The sequence below is a fragment of the Galendromus occidentalis genome, unplaced genomic scaffold, assembly GCF_000255335.2.
Source record: "Galendromus occidentalis unplaced genomic scaffold, Mocc_1.1 scf7180000077478, whole genome shotgun sequence".
NCBI classification, from domain to species: domain Eukaryota; kingdom Metazoa; phylum Arthropoda; class Arachnida; order Mesostigmata; family Phytoseiidae; genus Galendromus; species Galendromus occidentalis.
The window spans coordinates 124,073-144,509 of NW_003805466.1; the positions used below are offsets into that span (position 1 = coordinate 124,073).

Sequence of the window (20,437 nt, forward strand, 5' to 3'; positions counted from 1 at the left end):
CTCGAGTTTTAAGATGAAATTCTGAATTTTGGGATTCATTAAAAATCGTTCCCAGTCTCCTCAGCTCCGTCGGGAACATGACGGATGTTGCGAGCGCGTGGGACCTACCTTCTCGGAATCGATCATTCTCAAGTTTCCCGGGGATTGCGCCTAGAAAGCTCCCCAGCTCTGTATGATGATTCGGAAATGCGACAGGCTTGTTTTGTTCTGCCGTTCTCCGGTTCCGTGATACGTGATAACGGCATACGCAAAGCTGAAATAATCTGCGAACAACAACTCTTCGTCAAGATGAAAGGCTCCAGCCCCGCGGAGAGTTTCCGAAGAGGCGAAAATAGCTGCTCGGATGCGGCACGCTGTTGCTGCTGCTATTGCGTTCGCTTCCCCTTCCAGAGATGAGTTTCGCTCGGATCTGTTTACGGAACATGAGACTACTAAGGATCTGTAGCAGAATCAATTTCCTGAGAAACAAGAGAAAAGTACGGTTCGTACGCTCGCCGAACCGCTCCTCCGGAGACTTGTGCGCTTGGTTGGCTGATGCCCGATTCGAGATTCGCCGAGCTGAGGACCAGCATCCCGTGTGCATGTTATTTTTTTTATAATTCGAGTCTGCCCGTTCGCTTGATGGCGAATCCGTGAATCAATTCTACGGCTCTGCCCTGGGAGGATGATTCCCGTTTCGACCGTAAAGCTGCTCGCTGTGAGCGTAGTCATGTTGCAGATTTAGTCGTCGCAATAATCCACCCGTCGTGCGCCTGTGGAAATCCATTGGTGACGCTGCGCTCCGTTAGCATGTACTTCGCATGTTCTACGTACACCTAACAATGAGCTGCTCAGTCATGCAGTATGGCTGCTGCTATCGCTGGCAGACGCATAGTGATTCATAATTTACCAAACACGCCGTGCGACGTGGAATCGATTCCGGTGATAATAATTCCCCGAGCGTGGTATTTCGTCAACCCGGAACGCTTGCCGAGAAGCTCAGCATCCGGAGTTCGCCTCCCCGTTCGCGAAGAAATCGGTTCCGACGCTGTTTCGACCCGCGTCGCCGAGATCTGACGGTGGAGCGGACGCATCATTCCCCACAGTACGGAGCCGGTAAGCCAGCTGGAATTCGGAGTGCCGGTCATTCGGGAAGAGGATCGACATTCGTCGACTGTTCCAGAAAACAATGCCCCCGCATGGGTCAAGGCTGGGAGCCAGCGATCCAGCCGGCGGGCAAAATCGGATTTCCCCGCAAAAACCTCCGTCTGGGTCTCAAAGTGAGCCTGGGTTCGAATTCCTCGCGAACACATCCATAGCAGCCCTCCATGAGAGGGTTCCGTCCGGAATTTAGCCAGTCCTCTTCGCTCGTACGTCGTCTTCGCGCATCTGACCGGGAGGAATGCGTGATACGCTTCCAGTCTCAGGGTACATACGGATGCGGACACCGGTGGGCCATTTGTCGATTCGAGTCACAGAATAATTTCTCTGCGGAGTTCCGACGTTAAGCGCCACGAGGTGCCCCTGTATGGTCATTGCGGAACGAAAGTCAAGGTGTGCTTGTGGTTGATCGCAGTCTTCAGTCGATGGGTGCTTGGATGGAGATCGAGGCAATCTTCGCTTATCGCGTACTCGCACGCTTTTCCGCTCGGTCGCATAGGTCGGCAGCTTTTTCGGCCGATAGACAAACAAGATCCTGGCGCTTCCCCACTCTGAGTGGGCGCGCGCGAGTCGTTCTTGTTCACTTCCTTCGCCGTCGTGCAGATACGAAATACGTAACTATTTCTCGACGCCGCCCACGATGCCTCGCGAAATCTGAAGATGAGATGATTGCATTATTTCTCGGAGCAAGCCGACATGAATCGGTTTTTCGTTACGAGAAGAGTCCTTCGACAAAAAGGCGCATTATTCCGTAAGAAACGTTCCACTATCGCGACGCGAATCCGTGCGGCCAACTCCTCGTCTGATACCTGTGATTGACTGAGCGCTCTCTTCCATTTGGATTCCAGGTTTCACGATGAAGCGTTCAAATCACCTGCCCAGAATAGTCTATGCGGTAGCGGTCGTCGTTCTGAGCTGGCTACCGGTGGACTCCAGCTGCCCCTCGACGTCCACGATCTATCCGTGCAGGTGTTCCGGCTCCGAGGAAAACGGCTTGATTCTGGACTGCGAGGAGCTGAGTATCGCGATGCTGTACTCCGGCTTGACTCGATTGCAGAACGTTTCGATTTCGCAGCTGACTGTGTCCAACGCCACGATGAAAAGCCTCTACGGATCGCTGTTCCACTCGTTCTCAATAAGGAACCTCACTCTCACCAGAGGGGATTTGCGCCGAGTTCTGCCGGGGGTTTTCGATCCACTCAACGGAAGCATCGTCGATCTGGATCTACACGATAACCAACTGCTCGAAGTCCCTGTTGAAGCTATCAAACCCTTGAGCAATTTGTATTCACTCGACCTGTCGCACAATCGGATCGAATCGGTGTCAGACAACTCGTTCGCGACTCTCGGCCGCCTTTTCCAGATCAACTTGTCTCACAACAGGATCAAGAAACTGGCACCGAAAGCCTTCGTCGGCCAGAACAACCTGGAGAGGCTGCATCTTCAATTCAACGACATTTCCGCCTTCGACAAAAACACGTTCAGGAACATGAGGAAGCTGAAATACCTCGATCTGACGGCGAACAGCCTCGACAAAATTCTGAAGACCGATTTCCAGCAGCTGACCGGTATGTGGATTCTGAATATCTCGCAGAACCACATCACGACGATTCCTCGTTCGACTTTCGTCACGAACACGGTCCTCCGCGTTCTCAACATATCGCATAACAGTTTAGCCGAGATCGACCAGAATACGGTCAAAGGCCTCAGGTTCCTCCGCGATTCGTATTTCCGCGGTAATCGAATCAGCCAGGTCGATAAGAAGGCGTTCGCCGCCGCTAAACACATCCGCACCATCGATCTGGCCTTCAACAGGCTGCAGGACGTACCTTACGAGCAATTCGCCGAATTGCAATGGCTCGAGAAGCTCGACCTGAGCTATAACAACATATCGAGAATCGCCACGAACGCCTTCAGTAAAATGTACCAGGTCAACATCGATTTGAGTCATAACATCCTGAGCTTTGTCGGAAACAAATCATTTTCGGAAATTGCCAATATGACGCTGCTCGATCTCTCGTACAACCGGTTGAGCGAGATGCCGAACGATGCGTTCGTTCTGAGCGACTGCACGACGCTCAACCTGATGTTCAACAATTTCACCGACATCAACCGGATACCTATCGCGAATTTGAGCTCGATCAAAGTCTTGAACGTCACGCACAATTTCCTCGATCAGATCGGACGTAAAGCGTTCACGAAAAAACGTCTCTACGAATTGCATACGGTCGACTTTTCGTTCAACAATTTGTCCGACATCAGCGGCAACCCGTTCGAGAAATTCGCCAGTTTGCGATTCCTGAACGTGTCCCACAACCGACTTAGGAAAATTGGCTTTTCGACGTTCGGCAACCTGCCCACGCTTCTGGAGCTCGACGTGAGCCACAACAACATTTCCGAGGTGGTTCACTCGGGTCTGTCGAGTCTCGGCTCTGTGCGGCTCATCCTGGCGAACAACAATCGAATCCGAAAGATGTTTCCGATTCCGATCGCGCTGAACGAGCTGCACCTGCAGGACAACTCGCTACAACAGATCTATCCGGGCACGATCAATGTCATGAACTCGCTGCTGAGATTCTATCTCGACAACAACAACCTGACCAATCTTGTCAGAGGGGCCTTTGACGGCCTCAACGCTCTGCAGGAGCTCTCGCTCGGGGGCAACAATATCTCGGAGATTCCCTACGAGGCGCTCGAAGTTATGACAGCTATCCAGCACCTATATCTGCACAACAATAGCTTGACACTCGTAAAGAAGCGCGATTTTGACAAGTTCCCCACGCTACTTTCGCTACGTCTCGACCAGAACCGAATCTCGAACATCACGAAGGACGCTTTTCTTGGATCCATTCAACTGCAGCGGCTTAATATGAGTCATAATAACTTCAGCGAGTTATCTCCGACGGCTCTGAACGGGCTCGTTTCTCTAAAAGTTCTCGACCTTTCCAACAATCGGCTGAGGGGGCTCCAGAACAAAACCCACGGCTTACTGGACGGACTGCTCTCGCTCGAGTATCTCAACGTCTCGGCGAACGATATCGGAACAATCACTGATAAAACGTTCCCTCGTAATCCCTACGTTCCGTACAAGCTCAGAGAAGTAAACATGAGCTCGAACTTCCTCTCCTACATTCCGGTGCTTCGGCAGCCGTCGCTTCAGAGCGCAGACGTACTCGACCTTTCGAGAAACTCGATAAATCAGTTGGAACGCGGCGCTTTCGCCAACCTGACCAAGTTGAAACGGCTCTATCTCAGTCGGAACGATCTCAGGACCCTCCGTAACGGCTACTTGGAAGTGCCTCAAAACCTCACGCACCTCGATCTGTCGTACAACAAACTCTCCGAATACACCCCTCCCGAAGGGAGTCTCTGGATAAACATGACAGAGCTCAACATCCGCGGCAATAACATATCGAAGATTAGCCCGACTCTCTTCCCGATCGTGAAGCGTCGTCTGCAACTCTTCTATGAGGGTAAGGCAGCTCGGAAAAATCTTGCGTTTATCGGTTTTTCCAACGATTCATCATTTTAATTTTTCTGCGAAATCGATCGATGCACTTCGGCCAGCGGAGGTGGACGGAGCTGCAAGCGGAGTCGATGAGGTAACAGAGACTCATGCGTCGAGAGCCTCCGGATCGGCTTCTGACCCTGGCCCACGAGTCTCGTATGCTTATGCATGCACGCAGCGTAGTGCACCCTTCTCCGTCGATGGCCGTGCGGTCGAGCTGGTGCGATAAGCTGCCGATTGTACATATATCTGTTTCAGGTAACCCGCTAAACTGTGAGTGCTCGCTGGCCTGGCTCGTGTCCTTCATCAAACACAACCAGCGGGCTCACGAAGTCACGCAATGGTCCGACACGAGATGCGTGTCTCCGCAGCATCTTCGCAATAAGGCCTTCACGGAGATCGACCTGTCTAGACTCAACTGTGACGGTGACCCGACCGAACACACTATGGGGGATATAACATTCAGATTCGTGCAGGTATGTACCTATGTGAGCGAGCGTGCCTGTCGCCGGCGGGTCCGAGGCTCCGAGTTCCCGTGCGGAGTTCACGCGACGTGAATACCGAGACGCGCAATACCTACTTTTGAATAAATACCATTTAGAGAATGTTCGAAGCGCACCGCAGCCACCGCCATCAAGTTGATTATTATAATCCGCATGGACACGAATTGCTGCGAGATTTTTTCGGGCTCTCATATTTTTTGGGATCCACGATCACGTCGCTTTAACGATTATTGTTTTCCTTGTCCTCCCAGGTCCAGAGAAAATTTATCGAGGTCCAATTTTACGTATCGTCACGCCAGGATATCGGGGGCTTCCGCGTGCAGATTCGCTCATCGCCAGCTTCGAATGTATCCTACGACAAATACCTGCCGTATAGCAAACGATTCTACGCCATACCTCGTCGCGACATACAAACGACCGGTGATGTTCTCACGCATACTCTGTGCGTGTACGCTGTCGACTCGGAGAACAAAACGCGGCCGTTAGCGTCGACTCATCAGTGTCGCCTCCTCAACCAGGCGATCAATGCGGCTGTATCTGTTATCTGCTCGCGGTCGCTCATCCTCATGCTCACCGCGTTCGTTTGTCTCCAACGACCCCGGACCGCCTGAGTCGCTGAACGGAAGACGGGTGGAATTTCCGTGCTGAGAAAATTCGCGCCTTTCCGAGAAGATCTCCGAATGATTATGCTAGCGGCGGCCGAGTCCGCCGCGGTGGTCGCGACTGCTGTGGGAGAGGGGTGAGATTCAAGAGCCCACGGCAATGTGCAAAGTGTCCCTCTCGTCGAGAGAAGCAAACAGTTGGAACGGAATAATATGAATCTAATATGAAACACTCGACGCTTTTCGTTGTTGCCGCCACCGTCCTCACCGACGACGGCTGCGTCCACTCTCCGTCCCACGACGGTCGGTGCGGGGCTTCCCAGTTGACTGGCCTGGCCCGTCGAACCGGCCGACCGACCGACCAAGCGAGTGACTGACTGTCTGACTGGACTCGCAGACTTGTTGCGACCACTTCATGCTAAATTGAACTCCCATCCGTGTTTGCTGTCGCTCACATTGAGTGAGGTGCATTGAGATTGCCAGCCATCTAAGCATCCAGACAAGCGTACAAAACTGGTCGCAGCTAGCAGCCGGCCTGGCAGTAGAGCGAACGACCGACCGACCGTCCGACGAGGAAGAAGGAAGGCCCGGAGACCGACAAGCGAACTCACGCGAGGTTGGAGTTCACCGAGTTAGAACCGGCGGAGGGGCCGAACGCTCATCGCGACGAGTGTTCGCTCGCCTGTTCGGTTGCCTAGTTGCCAAATGGATCACACGGTGCGGCGGGACCGCTGCATGTATAGCAGTTATGCCTACCTGTATGGAGGTACATCGATATGCCAACGGCATGGTGTATGACTCTCCCGAGGGGACTCGTCGGAGGAGAGGGAGGGGAACGGGGAGGCGCCCTGAGCCAAAGTGAGATTGAAATCTGTAGAAGTCGGTGCATCGATTAGGTAGATTTTTTTCCCGTCGAGAGCTTGATCGAGAGCGATCTGGAGCGCGAATTAGTTATTGGTCGGATGGAAAGGCAGTCGAGTGATCGGAAATGACGAGCGCTCACTCCTGTTAGAAAGACGACGCCGAGGCCGCTCCGAGAAATGAGCAGATTTCCTCCCTGTGATATTCTGAACATAAGTAACTAAAATAGACTGTAAACCATGATGAGCCAAGCCTACTAATGATGAATTAGTATCGTGTTGTGACCCCCATGAATTGTTGGCAAGCTTCCACATGGAATAAACGCGGCTTCAAATAAGCTCAGAAATAAATTAATTGAGTTGTTGTTCTTTCAACCACTGAAGGATCATCGGGGGATGGGCCGCATTCGAAGTTTCTCGAAGCGACGAGAAATTGCGACAAGTTTCGCGAGACTCTGTTTACATGTGCGCCGTGGCGAGATTGCTAGGTAAGTATGTTGCGCCATCGCCGCGAGTCAAGAGCTTCAGGTGTGATGACGAGGCAGAGCATCAACGATGGAGCTCTCGGCGGCATCAGCTTGATCCTCCCGCGCACTAAATAGCAGCATTCGCTGCACCGTTGGGGCTGCGAGTATAAGTGCCTGAGAGGCTATGGGGATAGACGACGGACGAGTAGTTGGGTGGGTCGTACGGGCCGACCGCTTGCGCCCCGAGTGATCAAGCTACGAATGACGATCATTATCTTGTGCAGGCTATCAAACTGCTGAACTCATCAGGTCGCCGCCTCGCTTGCCTCCATGTTGCATCTTCACGGGAAGCAGAGCCGTCCTGCGAACCTTTGTCGGACCTCTTGCAGATAGGTCTCTGTTGTCTCCGGAGGTCGTCCCCGTTGATTGTTCTCCGTTGCTGAAGAGGTGGGCGTATCTCCGACCCCTCGGGTGATTGTCAAACTTCCAGGGTTTCCACCGGATCCCGACAAGACTCCACTTGGACGGGAGCTAGCTGCTAGAACTTCGAGTTGTGTGGGAACGTTTCATGAGTTTTTGGCCAAGGAATTACTTCCGACGACGACGGGTCCCCGCAGCGACGCCGAAGAAGGTAGCGGCCCCGTTGCGGCGTATTGTTCGACCATTGAAACGCGGAAAATTCTCAAATAGGGCCAACGAGCGCTGCGAGTGGGGGACCGCTCAGCGCAACAAGCGGAAAAGTAATGTACGGAAGAGGGCCAAGAGGAGATATAAATAATACACCCGCACTGAACGCGTCCCGTGAACCTTTTTGCTGCGTAGATCGCCGCCACGGTCCTCCACAAAGTTGAAGTGCACGTCCGTGTGCTTTGTTTGCCTTTCGTGGAGGTGCGATTGCGATGGAGCAGGGAAAATCTCGCGCCACGAAAAACAACTGCGCGAAAGGAGGAGCAAGAGGTGTAAACAGAGCACCGAGCGAATTTTCAAACCAAGCACCGTTCCTGAGACGCCGCGCCGGCAGTCGTATGTCGTTTTCCGTCTCTACGCGAATTTGTTGTTCTGACGTTCTATGGTGCGTCAAGTCGAGAATCGCGCGCTCTGGGAGAACGGAGATGACCGCAAACTCAGCCGGCAACCTCTCTCAGCCAGTCAGCCAGCCGACTCGCCGAAGCAATTGGTATGCCAGCAACAGCATCTATCGCTCCGTCTATCCAGCCGGCCGGCCGGCTGGCCGACCGACCATTCGTAGTTCTTTGCCAAGAGAAAGAGGAGAAAGAATGACCTCCCGCCTCCTCGACGGCCCCCATCGCCTCTGCTCGGTTCGCCCCATATTTCTTCCCGTGCGTCTCTTCTTGCACTGTTTAACTTAGCCGACGTGACCATATTTAAACAGTTTGCAGGGCTTAGCCCTCGGCAGCTCCGGCCGGTCGGCGTCCTGTTAGCCAGTAGTTCAATCCAATAAAGCTTCCTCAGTGGCTTCGCCGCTGCCGTCACCTTAGCGGGTCGGCCGCCATCTGGGAACCTCCGGCCCAGAATTGGCGAAGCAACAACGCACGAGTCCGGCTCTGCGCAGAGACTCTGAAGGATTCGTTCGAGAGTCGAGAGGAAAAAAACGGTCCACGTCCCTCTGCGGGGCCGGCGCATTTCTCATCGGATGCCTCTATCCGAGCGTTTTGATGTGGGCAGGAAATGTTTGGAACGCAAGGTACGCACTCTGCGGAGAGTTGTTAATTGTGTTGTGTTTGGCCCTAGGCGTTGGTTGGTGGTGGCCATCTCTAGAGACCCGAGTCTCAGCCTGCTGGCTCCGTAGGAATCCCACCCGCGAGCTCCCGGCTGCCATTTCGAATGGCCGACCGACCGGTCGCCCGCCTGCCTTTCCGCCACTCGGTCGGTGCGATCCTGAGCCAGCACATAGTGTTGTTGCGCGGGAAACACAGTTAAACAATTCAATCGTTGGAAATTGGACAGCCATTCGGTCGCCTGTTTGGTTTTCCGGCCGCTCAGTCTCTTCGGAGACTCGAGCGACCGACGTGGGCTTCAAGCTTCGGAGTCCGCTACAGCTTATGTCGTCGAAGCTGCGTCATGGCGAGGAAACACGATTAGTCCTTCCATCCGTGGTGGGATAGGATCCGCTGAACGATTCTGCGGAGCTTTCACGGCCTGTCGACAAGGATCGGAATTTCATGAATAAAAGTTCTGCATGAGTATTCAGAGCTACGACTTCCTCCCTCGGGGTCACCGCTCGTTCCTCGGGGCTGACCGCTAAGTGGAATCCTCAGCTCCGAGTTCCGAGCGTAGTTTTCGCTTGACCGAAAGGAACGATCGTCTCCGAAGGCTATGAGGCCAAAAGTGGAAGCGGCTGCGGCACTGCTGCGCCGAAGTTGCCGCTATTGCAGCTGCAACTAGGATAAGGAAGAATAGGAGAAGAACTCCAAATGAGCGAGCTGGCGGAGAAAAGGAAACCACAGCCGATTGTTGCGCTCGCACAAGTGAGCATTAAGGAAGGCAGAGAAATAATAAAAATAAAATTGCCTCTTAGGCCGCCGCAGCGACTGGGTCTGCCGCTCTACTACCATTTCCTTCTTGCCTGGCTCATCGCGGCCCGCTCGCCAGGCCGCCTGCCCGACTGACTGGCTGGCTTGAGGGCTTGCTTCTCCTTCTAGCATCCGGATGTTCTCTTATTTAAGGACGCTGCTCACGTTTAAGGAGAAATCTCTGCTTATAAATGTGCTTATCAGACGGCGCGTTCGCCCGCTCACTCGCTCGCCCATCCGTCCGTCCGTCCGTCCGACCAACCGTCCGTACATCGGTGTGCCGCTAGCGTTGAAGTCCGTTTGTCCGCTCGCTGGTTCGTCTGCCAACCAGTCGGAAACCCGAGCCTAGCCCCAGCGGCCGACCAAAAGCCCCCAGTACGCCAAGACGATGGAGTCGTCAAGAGCCGTTCGACGGCGAGGTCCGAAACGCTCAGCACGCGAGGGTCGACCGTCTACAGGAAGCCTTCATCCAAGTGATTTGAGCCGACCGACGACGCACGACTCGTAAGCCGAGCGAATGACGGATGCGCGGACCGACAAGCGGTCCCACAGAACTCTAAGCTTTCCTAGAGGCTTAGTGTAGGAGATCCTTGTGCGATGGGATCGCAACTTTGTCAATTTCGCTCGACCGCTCCGGAACGAATCGACGATGCCATGGAGTTCCCGAATGTTTACGAACGGCGCAATCGGATAGTCATTGCGGAAGCGATCACAAGATCGGCTCAGTGGGGGAGTCATTCGCACAATTCCTCCGTCCGTCCGCCCGCCGGATTAGGAATTCTCGACTCGCTTAGCCTCTCGAAAATGGAAGTGAAACTCGGAGCGGCACGACATTTAAGTGAGCACTGAACTTCTTCAAACGGCATCCGGAGGAGGGAGAGAGGCGGCGCAATAGGCGAAGAATCACGACGGCGAGCGAGCCTTCAGAACGAGTTGAAGGGAATAGTGGTCCGGTCGCTCGCTTCTTCGCTCGTGTTGTTGCTAGGCTCCCGCATGCGATTTGCATCCGTTGCTTGCTCTTCTTCGCCGCAGCGGTTTATTGGCGTGGCTAGCAAGTTCTTCCCGAGCGACGGACTCTGGCTTTTGGCCCGCTCGGGAGCTGGGGACCGAGCATCCAACGAGCACCCAAACAAGCGAGCACGCGAGCGAGCGACTCGGATTCAAAGGTACGAATAAAGGGGGCGACCGTCGAACGAATGTATGTTTACGGAGGCTAGGCGCAGGCTGTTTTGTCGCTGGCGTGCTTCGCTAGCAGTGGGTCGTCAGTAGTGTAAAGCAGCGAAATCGCAGCTTCGTTGGCGGGGTTGCCACGTCAGCTGTGCCGCCGCCGCCGCCACCGGCTGCCTCGTAAACATGAATGTATGCCTCAGGAATCATCGCAGTCAACATAGCAACCCTTCGACAGGCTTACGATCGGTACTCAGATGGTCGGTCGCTCGCTCGCTCGCTTGGTGGGACGAAGCAGGCGGGCGAGCGAGCGGATAGGCAACGAATAGCTGGACGAAGCAACGCATGGCCGAACGGAAGCCGAGGAATAGTGAATGCATGCATGGCTTTGACTGCGCAGGCAGTAGACAAGCAACAGTAGCAGAACTCCTTGATCCCCTGCTGACCGTCCGAACGACCGTCCGTCCGACCGACCGAGAGCCCCCTTCCCCTCCCCCCCCCCCTGGCCACCGACACACGGACAGATCCACCGTCCGAGCCTGGCTGTGGGTCGGATCTACAAGCAATGCACACTCGCTAGCACATTCGCGACTCTCTTGGAGGAAAGCTTGCCAGCTTGAGGCCAAAAGGGGCAAAGGGACGAACGAGATGAATGTCGACAACGACGAAAGCAGCAGCAGCAGCAGCTGAGACCACCACGGTGACGACGATGATGACGCTGGCCGGTAGTGACCTCGTCTTCATCTCGCACCGCATTCTCCTCCTCTTTTTCCCCTCGCTCGTCCTTTGATCTTCATAATGCATCAAGTGCTTCCTTACTCGCTCCGCGCAGCTTGGATCCTCCCGGCCTATGCTGTCGGCAGCAAATCCCCGGCCGTTGATACCTTTCAGCCCGTTCGCCGAGATCCGAAAATCCCTCTACGTATGTATGTAGGTACATTCATCTAGACGACGGCATTCTTTGCTGCATTCCCATAACAATCATATCGCAGTGAGCGAGCACATCACGATGATAAATTCTCCGTCGGCGGCGGCCGGACAATTCGAAATTCGCCTTGGCATTGTGTTCGGATCCGTTGGCATCGTAGCGCTCAGCGCCCAAACCATCATCTACATCAGTTTCGCCGCACCGCGCTCATCTTCGGAGACTCAAGCCGAACGCGCATAGGAAAACATCTACCCGTCTTATCTCGTCTTCTGCAGCAGAATATCCGAGATTAGAAAGCAGCAGCTGTTCGCCGACCTGACGTCGAGTGCGTATTTGATGCGCACCTGAGAACTCACCTCTCCGCTGCGGGTGTCGTCGTCGTTGTTGTCGATGTGTTGAAACGAAGCAAGTCTCGCAAACAAATGCACGAACGACGGAAAAACGAGCAGATACAAGCGCTTGTTGCAAGACGAGTTCGAGCCCCGTCGGGGGCCGGAGAGTTCGGGGACGTGAGGAAGAGCGAGCGAGCGAGCGGCCGAAAGGGTTGAGCTGTTGTTATGAGTCGTTGCAAAAACCCTCGGATCAAGTGTCGCTTCTGCTGCTCTTTCAAACGGGGATTAAATAGGGCGCAACCATCTCCGAAGAAACTTTTGTGCTCGCAGCCCGCTCGTCTGCCAGCCGCCCGGAGGGATGGCTGACCGAACGGCCGCGCCGGCCGGCCCGCCCGCCCGGGTGGGTGGCTTGAACGCCTGGCCGTCCGTGCGTCCGCTCGGATGTTGTTGGATGTAGCGCAGTCCGTATGCTATGCCATGCGTGCAACGGCATGCTACTGTTATGGTTGCCCGCCGAGAGGCTGCTTTGCCTGTTCGCTCGCAGAGGGTCGAGTCGTGGGGATGAATCGCGCCCAGAGGAGCTCGACCCGAACGTTTCTCATGCTTGTAATGCCGATCTCCAGACGCCACTCGGACTTCTCGACCCTATGCCCCTCATCCTCTTTGTTTCTATGCACGTAGGTGACGTCGCTCAACACTCAAGCTCTGCGAAGAGCTCTGTCCCAATGCGTTCTCATTCGGAACTGACTCCGTGCTGTCGTTGAACTTCTTCGACGGCGCCGGCGCTCGTTCTGGGACTTCCTTTATCCGACGCAAAATGTCATTCCCTAGACCAGACCGTTAGTCAAGAAATTCTTCGCTCCGAAGCAGTTCGCTGCTTTTGAAAAGGGGGCATATCTTCAGCTAAATACTCCTGATACGTGGAAAGCGGGACACGACTGCCTGTGGTTTTTCAGTGCTCGATGGGAGAAACCCCGGTAATCAGCTGTGTTGCTCGGTCCCAAAGCTCGATGCGGTTGAGTTATTTCGTCTTCAAACGACATGGAAGCACTCGGAACAGAAGTCGCCTCGACGAAACCCACCTGGACATGGTGCAAACGACCTTGAATCCGATCGCTGGGCCGATGGTGTCGACGAGCAATGTTGTCGCTGTGCCTTCCTCGAGACCTTAGATGAATTTTTATTTTTGGCGTTGGTCTCGTCGAGCTCGCCATTTTCCGTACTTCGTTGACTTCTCATTGATTCATTGTTTGCGAAAGCAGGAAACTTCTGACCTGGCATGCATGCGCTATAATTACGTCTGCCCACTCAGAACTAACAATTTTCGGAACAATGCGAGCTTTTCTGTGACCGTAGCGGCGGCGCGCCGATGGTGGTAGTGCTGCTGGTGGCGGCGGTGCGGGCGGTGGCGCCAGCGAGGCCATAACAGCTTTCCTTGCTTACGGAGAATCGATGCTCAAAATCAGAAGGATTCATAAATTTCCCGCTGCGTCCGAAGAATCTATTAGCGTGCTCCCTGAGGTTCCGTCGACAGAACTCGGGCTCGTTTCGAACGTTCACTCGGTCGCTCTCGCAGGTGCTCGCGTGCGGGCGAACATAGGCAAACTCGTCAGGCCTAAAGAAACGATAATTAAGCTCAAGCTTGGAAGCTTAAGCGGGACCCCTCTTGCCTGCTAGCCGACTTCAAACGAGCATGTGAGTCGGCCAGGCGAGCCAATAAGCCGAGCCATCCGGTAAATAAACCGAGCAAGGAGACCTTTAGTCGGTGAACCAGTCAGCAATGCAGAACAGTGTCCCATTCGTCCATCTTGATGAAACGAAACATAATTCAGGAGCTGGCATACATCTGCGGTCGTAGATGGAAGCAGGATGCATAAATTCAAACGAGTGAACGAACGACTCCGCTTCTCATTCAGCAACAAACGCGAAGACCCGGCTCAGTCAGTCAGTCGTCAGAGGTCAAACACAGAGAAAGCTATGCAGCATCAAAGCGGTCATGGGGGACGTCGCTTGCTCCGCCATGTACGGCATGTCCCGATACGCTCAAGGTAAGCGAGCCTAATTCGTAGCTGGAGGAAAAAAGGAGCCGCTTCCATAGGAATAACCGCGCTGCATCTCAGGCAGCACTTGGAGACATCCGGCGTTCGGAAGACAAAACAGCATTCAAAGTCTCAGACAGACTCCTGATGACGGACGATGAGATCGTCGGAATAGGCCGACGGACCGAGAGACAGACGGGTGGAGAGACGTATCGATCGACTGGAAGTACACGCGTACAGCAGTGAAGTGCGAGAAGGCTTTGTGAACTCTGCCGGGTCGACCAGAGCTCGATTTGAACCGACTACCTCGACTCGCAGACTGGGCAGTTTTTGCGGGCAAAACCGGCGCAGGAGTCCCCAATTCGTTTCTTATTTGCGTAATGGAATAAGGGACTAAGTTTCAAGTATTTCTCTATTCTCTCTCGTCATTGTCATCTCGCTCAGCAGGCCTATTCGGAGGCTCAATCTGGCGAGTGCGATCGAATCAGTCCGGATTCTGCGTTCCTTTCCGTTTTGCCTCCCCGTCTTCTCCATGCGATTCAGTCAGACAAATCTGTTAGCAGGAGCCAAGATTTTCGAATTACAGAGGAAAATCAAGTAAGTACTGGCTTCTCTCGGAGAGCGTACGACTGTTTTCGCTCTCGAGCTTCCTTCTCCTTAGGAACGATAGGAAAAGGGAGGAACGAACGAAAAGAGGAAAAAGAAATGAGAGATTGCCGCAGTCGCCGCCGCAGCAGCAGCAGTAGTAGTTGGTTGGTTGGAGGAACCGGGTGAAATTGAGGGGAAAATTGAAAATCTCTCCAACCTTTTTTCTTCTGACCAGCGAATGAGGACGACATCCGACCAACGAGCCAGCCGAGCAACCAGCAGGCCGGCCAGCCGGCCCACGAGCCTAGCAGCAGCAGAAGACCAAGCCCCTGCACGATTCGAACTGGCTCCTTCTTCCTCAATCCAATCTCCCTCAAGTTTTCGTCCCTTCTCTTAAACCCGTAGGCTCGACCCAACAAGCCGAAACAAGTTGCTTCGTCTATCTCCAAGCATCAAGCACTCCATTCAAGACTCTCGGCAAATCTCTGAGAATTGTTGTTCGCGGGACTCGGTGTCCCCGAACACCGGGAGTCCATTCAGAGTTTCACATCGCTTAAGCTCGCCTGGCCGAAGGAGCGGGGCGCTGAATTCCTTGCTAGAGTCTAGCGCGAAGTCGGCGGCGCTCCGATTAGGAATTCCCGCGACCAAGGATTTTCGAGCACACCTGTTGTTGCGCTACGCGTTCCCCGGGTTGCTATTACAATCTACGCAAATGAACAGGCCCCAGAGTTGCAAGCGGTCTTGCGGGTGAGCAGGCGGCACAGGAGCGGCACGTCACGTGCACAGGTTTCCCGGAAATTCGACGGCTGTTAGGTAAGCCGATGCATTAATCATCGCGGTACCGGTATTTTTTCCGCTCCCTGGAAACTCTCGCTTCACATTCACTCGTTCTGCTTTTCGGCCTTTCCGAGAATTCTAGATCCGTTCAGAATGAGCTACCGGTAGTGCCCAGCCGACGGAATATGTTGCGCCCTCTGGCGATTGCGTATTGAAACAGCTTGCAGAGGCATGACACCTCGATTGGAGGACGAGGAAGGAATTAGAGCTCCGAAGGGTCTCTTCGAATCGCCAATCGCTTCGAGATGCATTTACCTAATTCTTCGCCTGGCCTCATTTACCGTTCATAGACGCCAGTTCGACTTTGGATCGCCGTAACCTCATGAGGGAACTGAGAGAAGCCACAGCTCTCAACCGAAGAGATTAGGCTCTGCGATCTCTTCTCTTCGGTCTCTTTTCCTCTCCGGCGAGCTACGGAGCTCATGGTTCGATTCGCTCATCTCACCGAAGTATGTTTTCCCCGGCTGAGCGTGAGAGATTCGGAGGTATGGCAGCTGATGTGGAGGAAGGAGATTTTTGAGAGAATTACAGACTCGTCACCAGCGCAAGTGGGCGTTCTCTCTGAGCCCATACACAGTGGACGATGTCTCACAGTAGTGAGGCTGATAGAACTATTAGGGGATTAGCGATAAGCGAGCGGCATTAGAACCGCTATTACACTCGCGACGGCGGCAGCGGCGGCGGCAATAGTAGCGGAAAAAAGAAAGAAGAATACCACTACGGGGACGACGGCTTGCGATGCCGGACGAGAAGACGATGGATAAAGCAACGGTCCCACCACATCGAGGCTTCCATTTGTCGCTGTATATTATGTTGATACTGGGCAACCCTCGACCACCGCTCTCACCGAGACCCCTTCTCGCTCAAGCAAGCGAGCGAGCATCTTCACACATTTACCCAAGCATCCGTCGAACGGCCATCCGCCATGAACCATGATGGATGATGGCTAGCTACGCGCACATTCCTTGTTCTCACCTCTTTTGTGCATTAAGAAACGGCAACAATTCAACAATGCCACAGCAGCGAGAGCATCAAAGAATTCTTCCCGGGTTCTTTCTAGCCGCCTGTTCCTTTCCGATGTTCCTCCCGCTCGTCCGCTCGCTCGACCTCCTTCTCATCGTCGTCGTCGTCGCTGCTGCTGCCGTCAATGTCAGAGCTGTTCCCGGTGCTGCCTTCCGCGTTGAGTGGGTGTCCGCCTCCTTCACCTGGAGCGAATCTCCACGAAATGTGACCAGTAGCGGAGAGAGGTCACGGGTCAGAACTCCGTCTGCTATGGTGAGAAACGGTCCGCATTCTTCCGCCTGCGAGATTCCGAGCTGTCTCCATGAGGAACCTCTACCATCCTCGGCATAGAATAAATGGAGATATTCTTCAACCATATATCGTTCACCCAAGCTTCCGATGTAGAGGACACAATGTTGATTCAATCGGTCTTTCTCTAAACTCATCCCCTTCCCTTCGTTCTCGGAGCGAAACGTGATGTAGTACCGTGAAATCGTCGCCGATTCGCGAGTTTTGATCTGTATCTTAACGAGAGTGGCGCGTCCGCAGAGCAGGCGATGGAGGGTAGGGGGCGGGGAGGATCCTAATCGTTGTCAGCAACATTGAAGTTGGGCGTTGAAGAAATTTTATTACACAATAAAGCGTTTCTTTCTCTCAAGTTCCCCCTCCTATACAGAAGGATCTCCGTTGAGGAGGTGGATCGGCGGAGGGCCGGGGCTCAAGGGAAACTAACCGTACGGAGGGAAACAGGCAGGCTGAGACGGCGGAGCAAGCGTCATAACAATTTTCTTTATTGCCGTAGTTAGAAATGAACATTTTACGGCAGCTCTGCACCCGTCCATCCCTCCGTCGTCCTTAGAACAGCATCTCTTGCTCAGCCCTTACCGCTCGCTGAAATCAGCCCCAGCCCCGTTTTTTTGTCGAGTCCCATCCGGACCCCTTTCCTCGCAGAAGTCACTCCCGCCCGCCCGCTCTCTCATTCTTGAACTCGCCCCGTGCGCGCCCGTCCATGTTGTACTCCGATCTCGGACCATTTCCCAACCCCCCCCCTCCCCCGTCCTCCCCCTCGAGCGAAACTCGCCCCCTGCCATCTCCTGTTTGGCTCACGTCGAGCCCGATGATGCGCCGCGCTCTCTCACAATCGGGAAGTCCCCCTCGACTGCCGTGATTCCTCTTGCCCACATGCCTGCGCGAAATTCCCCGTCCGCATCTCGAATGATGTGCCATCCTTTGGAGCGGACGCGACGCGGAGGGCGAGCTTTTCAATGCCAGAAGATTGTTGAGTGACATGATACCTGAAACTGGATGCGGATTCCCCGCTAGGAATATTTATGATCGAATTACGCGCATCAGCATTTCATTTTCGTATCGTACAATCAAATTTGGCTCGCTCGCCGGTCCGCTCGCTTGTATTTTTCCATAGCTCCTCTTGTTCTCGACACGCGAGGCGGGCCATCGTTGCAACTGGAGCCGCCGCCATCGAAAAGCCAGATGAACGCTCGCTCGATGGCTCGCTTGCCCGCTCAACAAGCCGCCCGCTTTGAAGTTTGTTGCAGCCGCCGCAACGGAATCGCCTGACCGGCAAAGCGGGCTTTTACAACTTCCTTTTCATTGAGGTTAAAAACAAAAGTTTCCCCCTTGTGTTGCGAACCTATTCGCACTTTCACGGAAAGTTAACTTTCCCGATACGATGCGTCGACGCTCCAGGCTTCCCGGCTAAGGCAGCCTCGTTCTGAGTAGTAGCTGAGGTAGGTACCGCGGCCCCGTAGAGAGGTGGAGGTGAGTGTGGAGGCAGACTGAGACGGACCGGGCGTCACGCCTTAACTTCTCAGAACCATCGTATCGACACCGTAGATTACGCTCGCGTCGGATCGGAAGATCATCACATTCCCGACGTCAGGATGAGCAGTGTCGCGGAGCGGACCTGATGGGTATATCAATAATTGGCGACGATAGCTAAGCGCTCGGCCGGGCGAGCGTTCACCTTTCGCACCACTGTCGTATATTCAAATTAAAATTTAGTACGTCCATAAAGTCTCCATAGGCAGCTAATGTGATCGCGTTCGCTCTAGGCGGCGTTCGACCGTCTTGAGGGCATTCGTCCCAGATGTCGTCAAGGGAGAGTACCACTTTGTTATTGATCCGTCTGTCCGCCTGTCCAATCGCTTGACGGAAGGCTAAGGAGCTGAATGAGACAGGATGACATTTTTCGGAAGCGACCCCCCCCCGAACGAGGCAGCGACGATCTCTGGAGCGAATGGAGGAGCTGCGGCAAAACCGAAAGTCTACCACATGGGAGAATCTCCTGAGCGGAGAGCGCTTTCGGAACAAAAGCTCTCCAGACTCTCCTCGTAGGAACGAACAGGTCGTCTGCGATCCCGAGAAGTACTCGATCCCGTCGGCGCGCTCATCGGAAAGATTGCGTTTTGAATTATCGCTTTCTTCGGGCTTCGCTGCTCGGGGAAGTGCTGGAACGGGAATGAGTTTGCTTTAAATGTAGAACATCCTAGAATGGATGAGCATTCCTGACGAAATCGATGGTCGTAATGGGTGCAAGATGACGAACGATACCTTACCCCGATTCTCGCTTTCGGAGGTCGGTCGACTTCGCTCCCGTCTCCCCTCGATTTCCCATGCTGCTTTTGACGGAAGTCCACAAAAAGGGAGAAACTTGCAAGCTTGCGAGGGAAAGCCGTCTGAGATAGGCATGCGAGCCCGCAATGAAAAGTTATTCCGGCGCGAATTATCGCAAGCGAGACTCCCGGAGGAGTCCGCGACCCGTCCTGTGATTGAGTTCGCTCTCCTCCCATTCCAGCTCCCACTACAACTCATCCCCCTCCCTCGTTCTCTTTTGAACTCTCGCCGCGCGCGTTCAGTCTTTCTTGCTTGGGCTGTCGTTTTTCGGCGTAAGGAAGTTGTGTGTGTGTGCCTCGTATTTCTCCCGACCGGCCATAAAGATACTTATCGTCTCGTTATCCGGCCTCCCTCGACAACGAGCTCCGAAGGGTTCGTCGCGAAAGGCTTCTCGTGGAACTGTTACATCAACGAGCAATAACCTGATTTATTAGTCGATTCGACGACCGAATACGGCATTGATCCTCGCAAGGTGGGCGGGCGCCCATGTGGACTCGACTCACTTCTAGACAGACGTATGTACCTACATCTGCTTCCGAATAGAGGCACATCGGTACCGCCAAACGGGGCAGCCGACGCCCGACGAAAGAACGCGCATTCAGCGATATGTGCTCGAAGTGCATCTGAGATATGGCATCCGAGGTGGCGGTTCGGTTATCCAGAGGCGTCTTCGCGAAGCCACTACGTGAGATTGTAACTAGTGTATGCGTTCGAGGGCGGGGGCACGAATGAAGAAGGAGGATGGCATCCAGGGTTGCCCGATTCGGGCGCTGTGGAGTTGAGAATCGTGCCCTCCAGAGGAACCAGAACTACCTATGGATCGCTCCACCGGGAGTAGTTTTCCCCAGTTCGGCCTCTCCTCGCTTCATGACTCTCTGATAAAGTTTCTCCCCGCTGTCTATTCGCGTCGTATCTCCCTCGTAATCCCGCCGTTCTCCTTGGGATATTAACGTTCCGTTCAGCTGCACGCGAACTCGCAATAGCGACATGTCCTTCTCTTCCGATTTCGGATGGAGACGTCAAGCACGGAAGGGAGTTCAGACAGCGACGACAGTCAAGTACACGTGCGTACATTATATGCTCCCGGCATGTAAGCAGATTGGCACACGGTGAGAAGAATGAAGGAACAGGCGAAACATGAGCGGAATGAATTTCGATAACGCTCATGAATGCCGGCGAGATACGAAATCAGCTCCACGTCCTTACTCCGCGAAAAGACGCTTCTGGAGCAGGGAGGGTATTCGGCGAGGCCTCCCGAAAACATTTTCGTTCGGCTCGGGAGCTTCGATACATTCC

The 20,437-nt window shown here is 54.1% G+C and overlaps 1 protein-coding gene across 1 annotated transcript; it reads left to right on the top strand.

Annotated features, from left to right (window-relative positions):
* Positions 1-1,178: 1,178 nt before the first annotated feature.
* LOC100901456 (chaoptin-like) lies at positions 1,179-5,762 on the top strand. Its single transcript, XM_003745179.1, has 4 exons — positions 1,179-1,269; positions 1,989-4,613; positions 4,907-5,124; positions 5,403-5,762. Exons 1-4 carry the CDS (start codon positions 1,179-1,181, stop codon positions 5,760-5,762), a joined length of 3,294 nt encoding a protein of 1,097 aa, XP_003745227.1.
* The last annotated feature ends 14,675 nt before the right edge of the window (positions 5,763-20,437 follow it).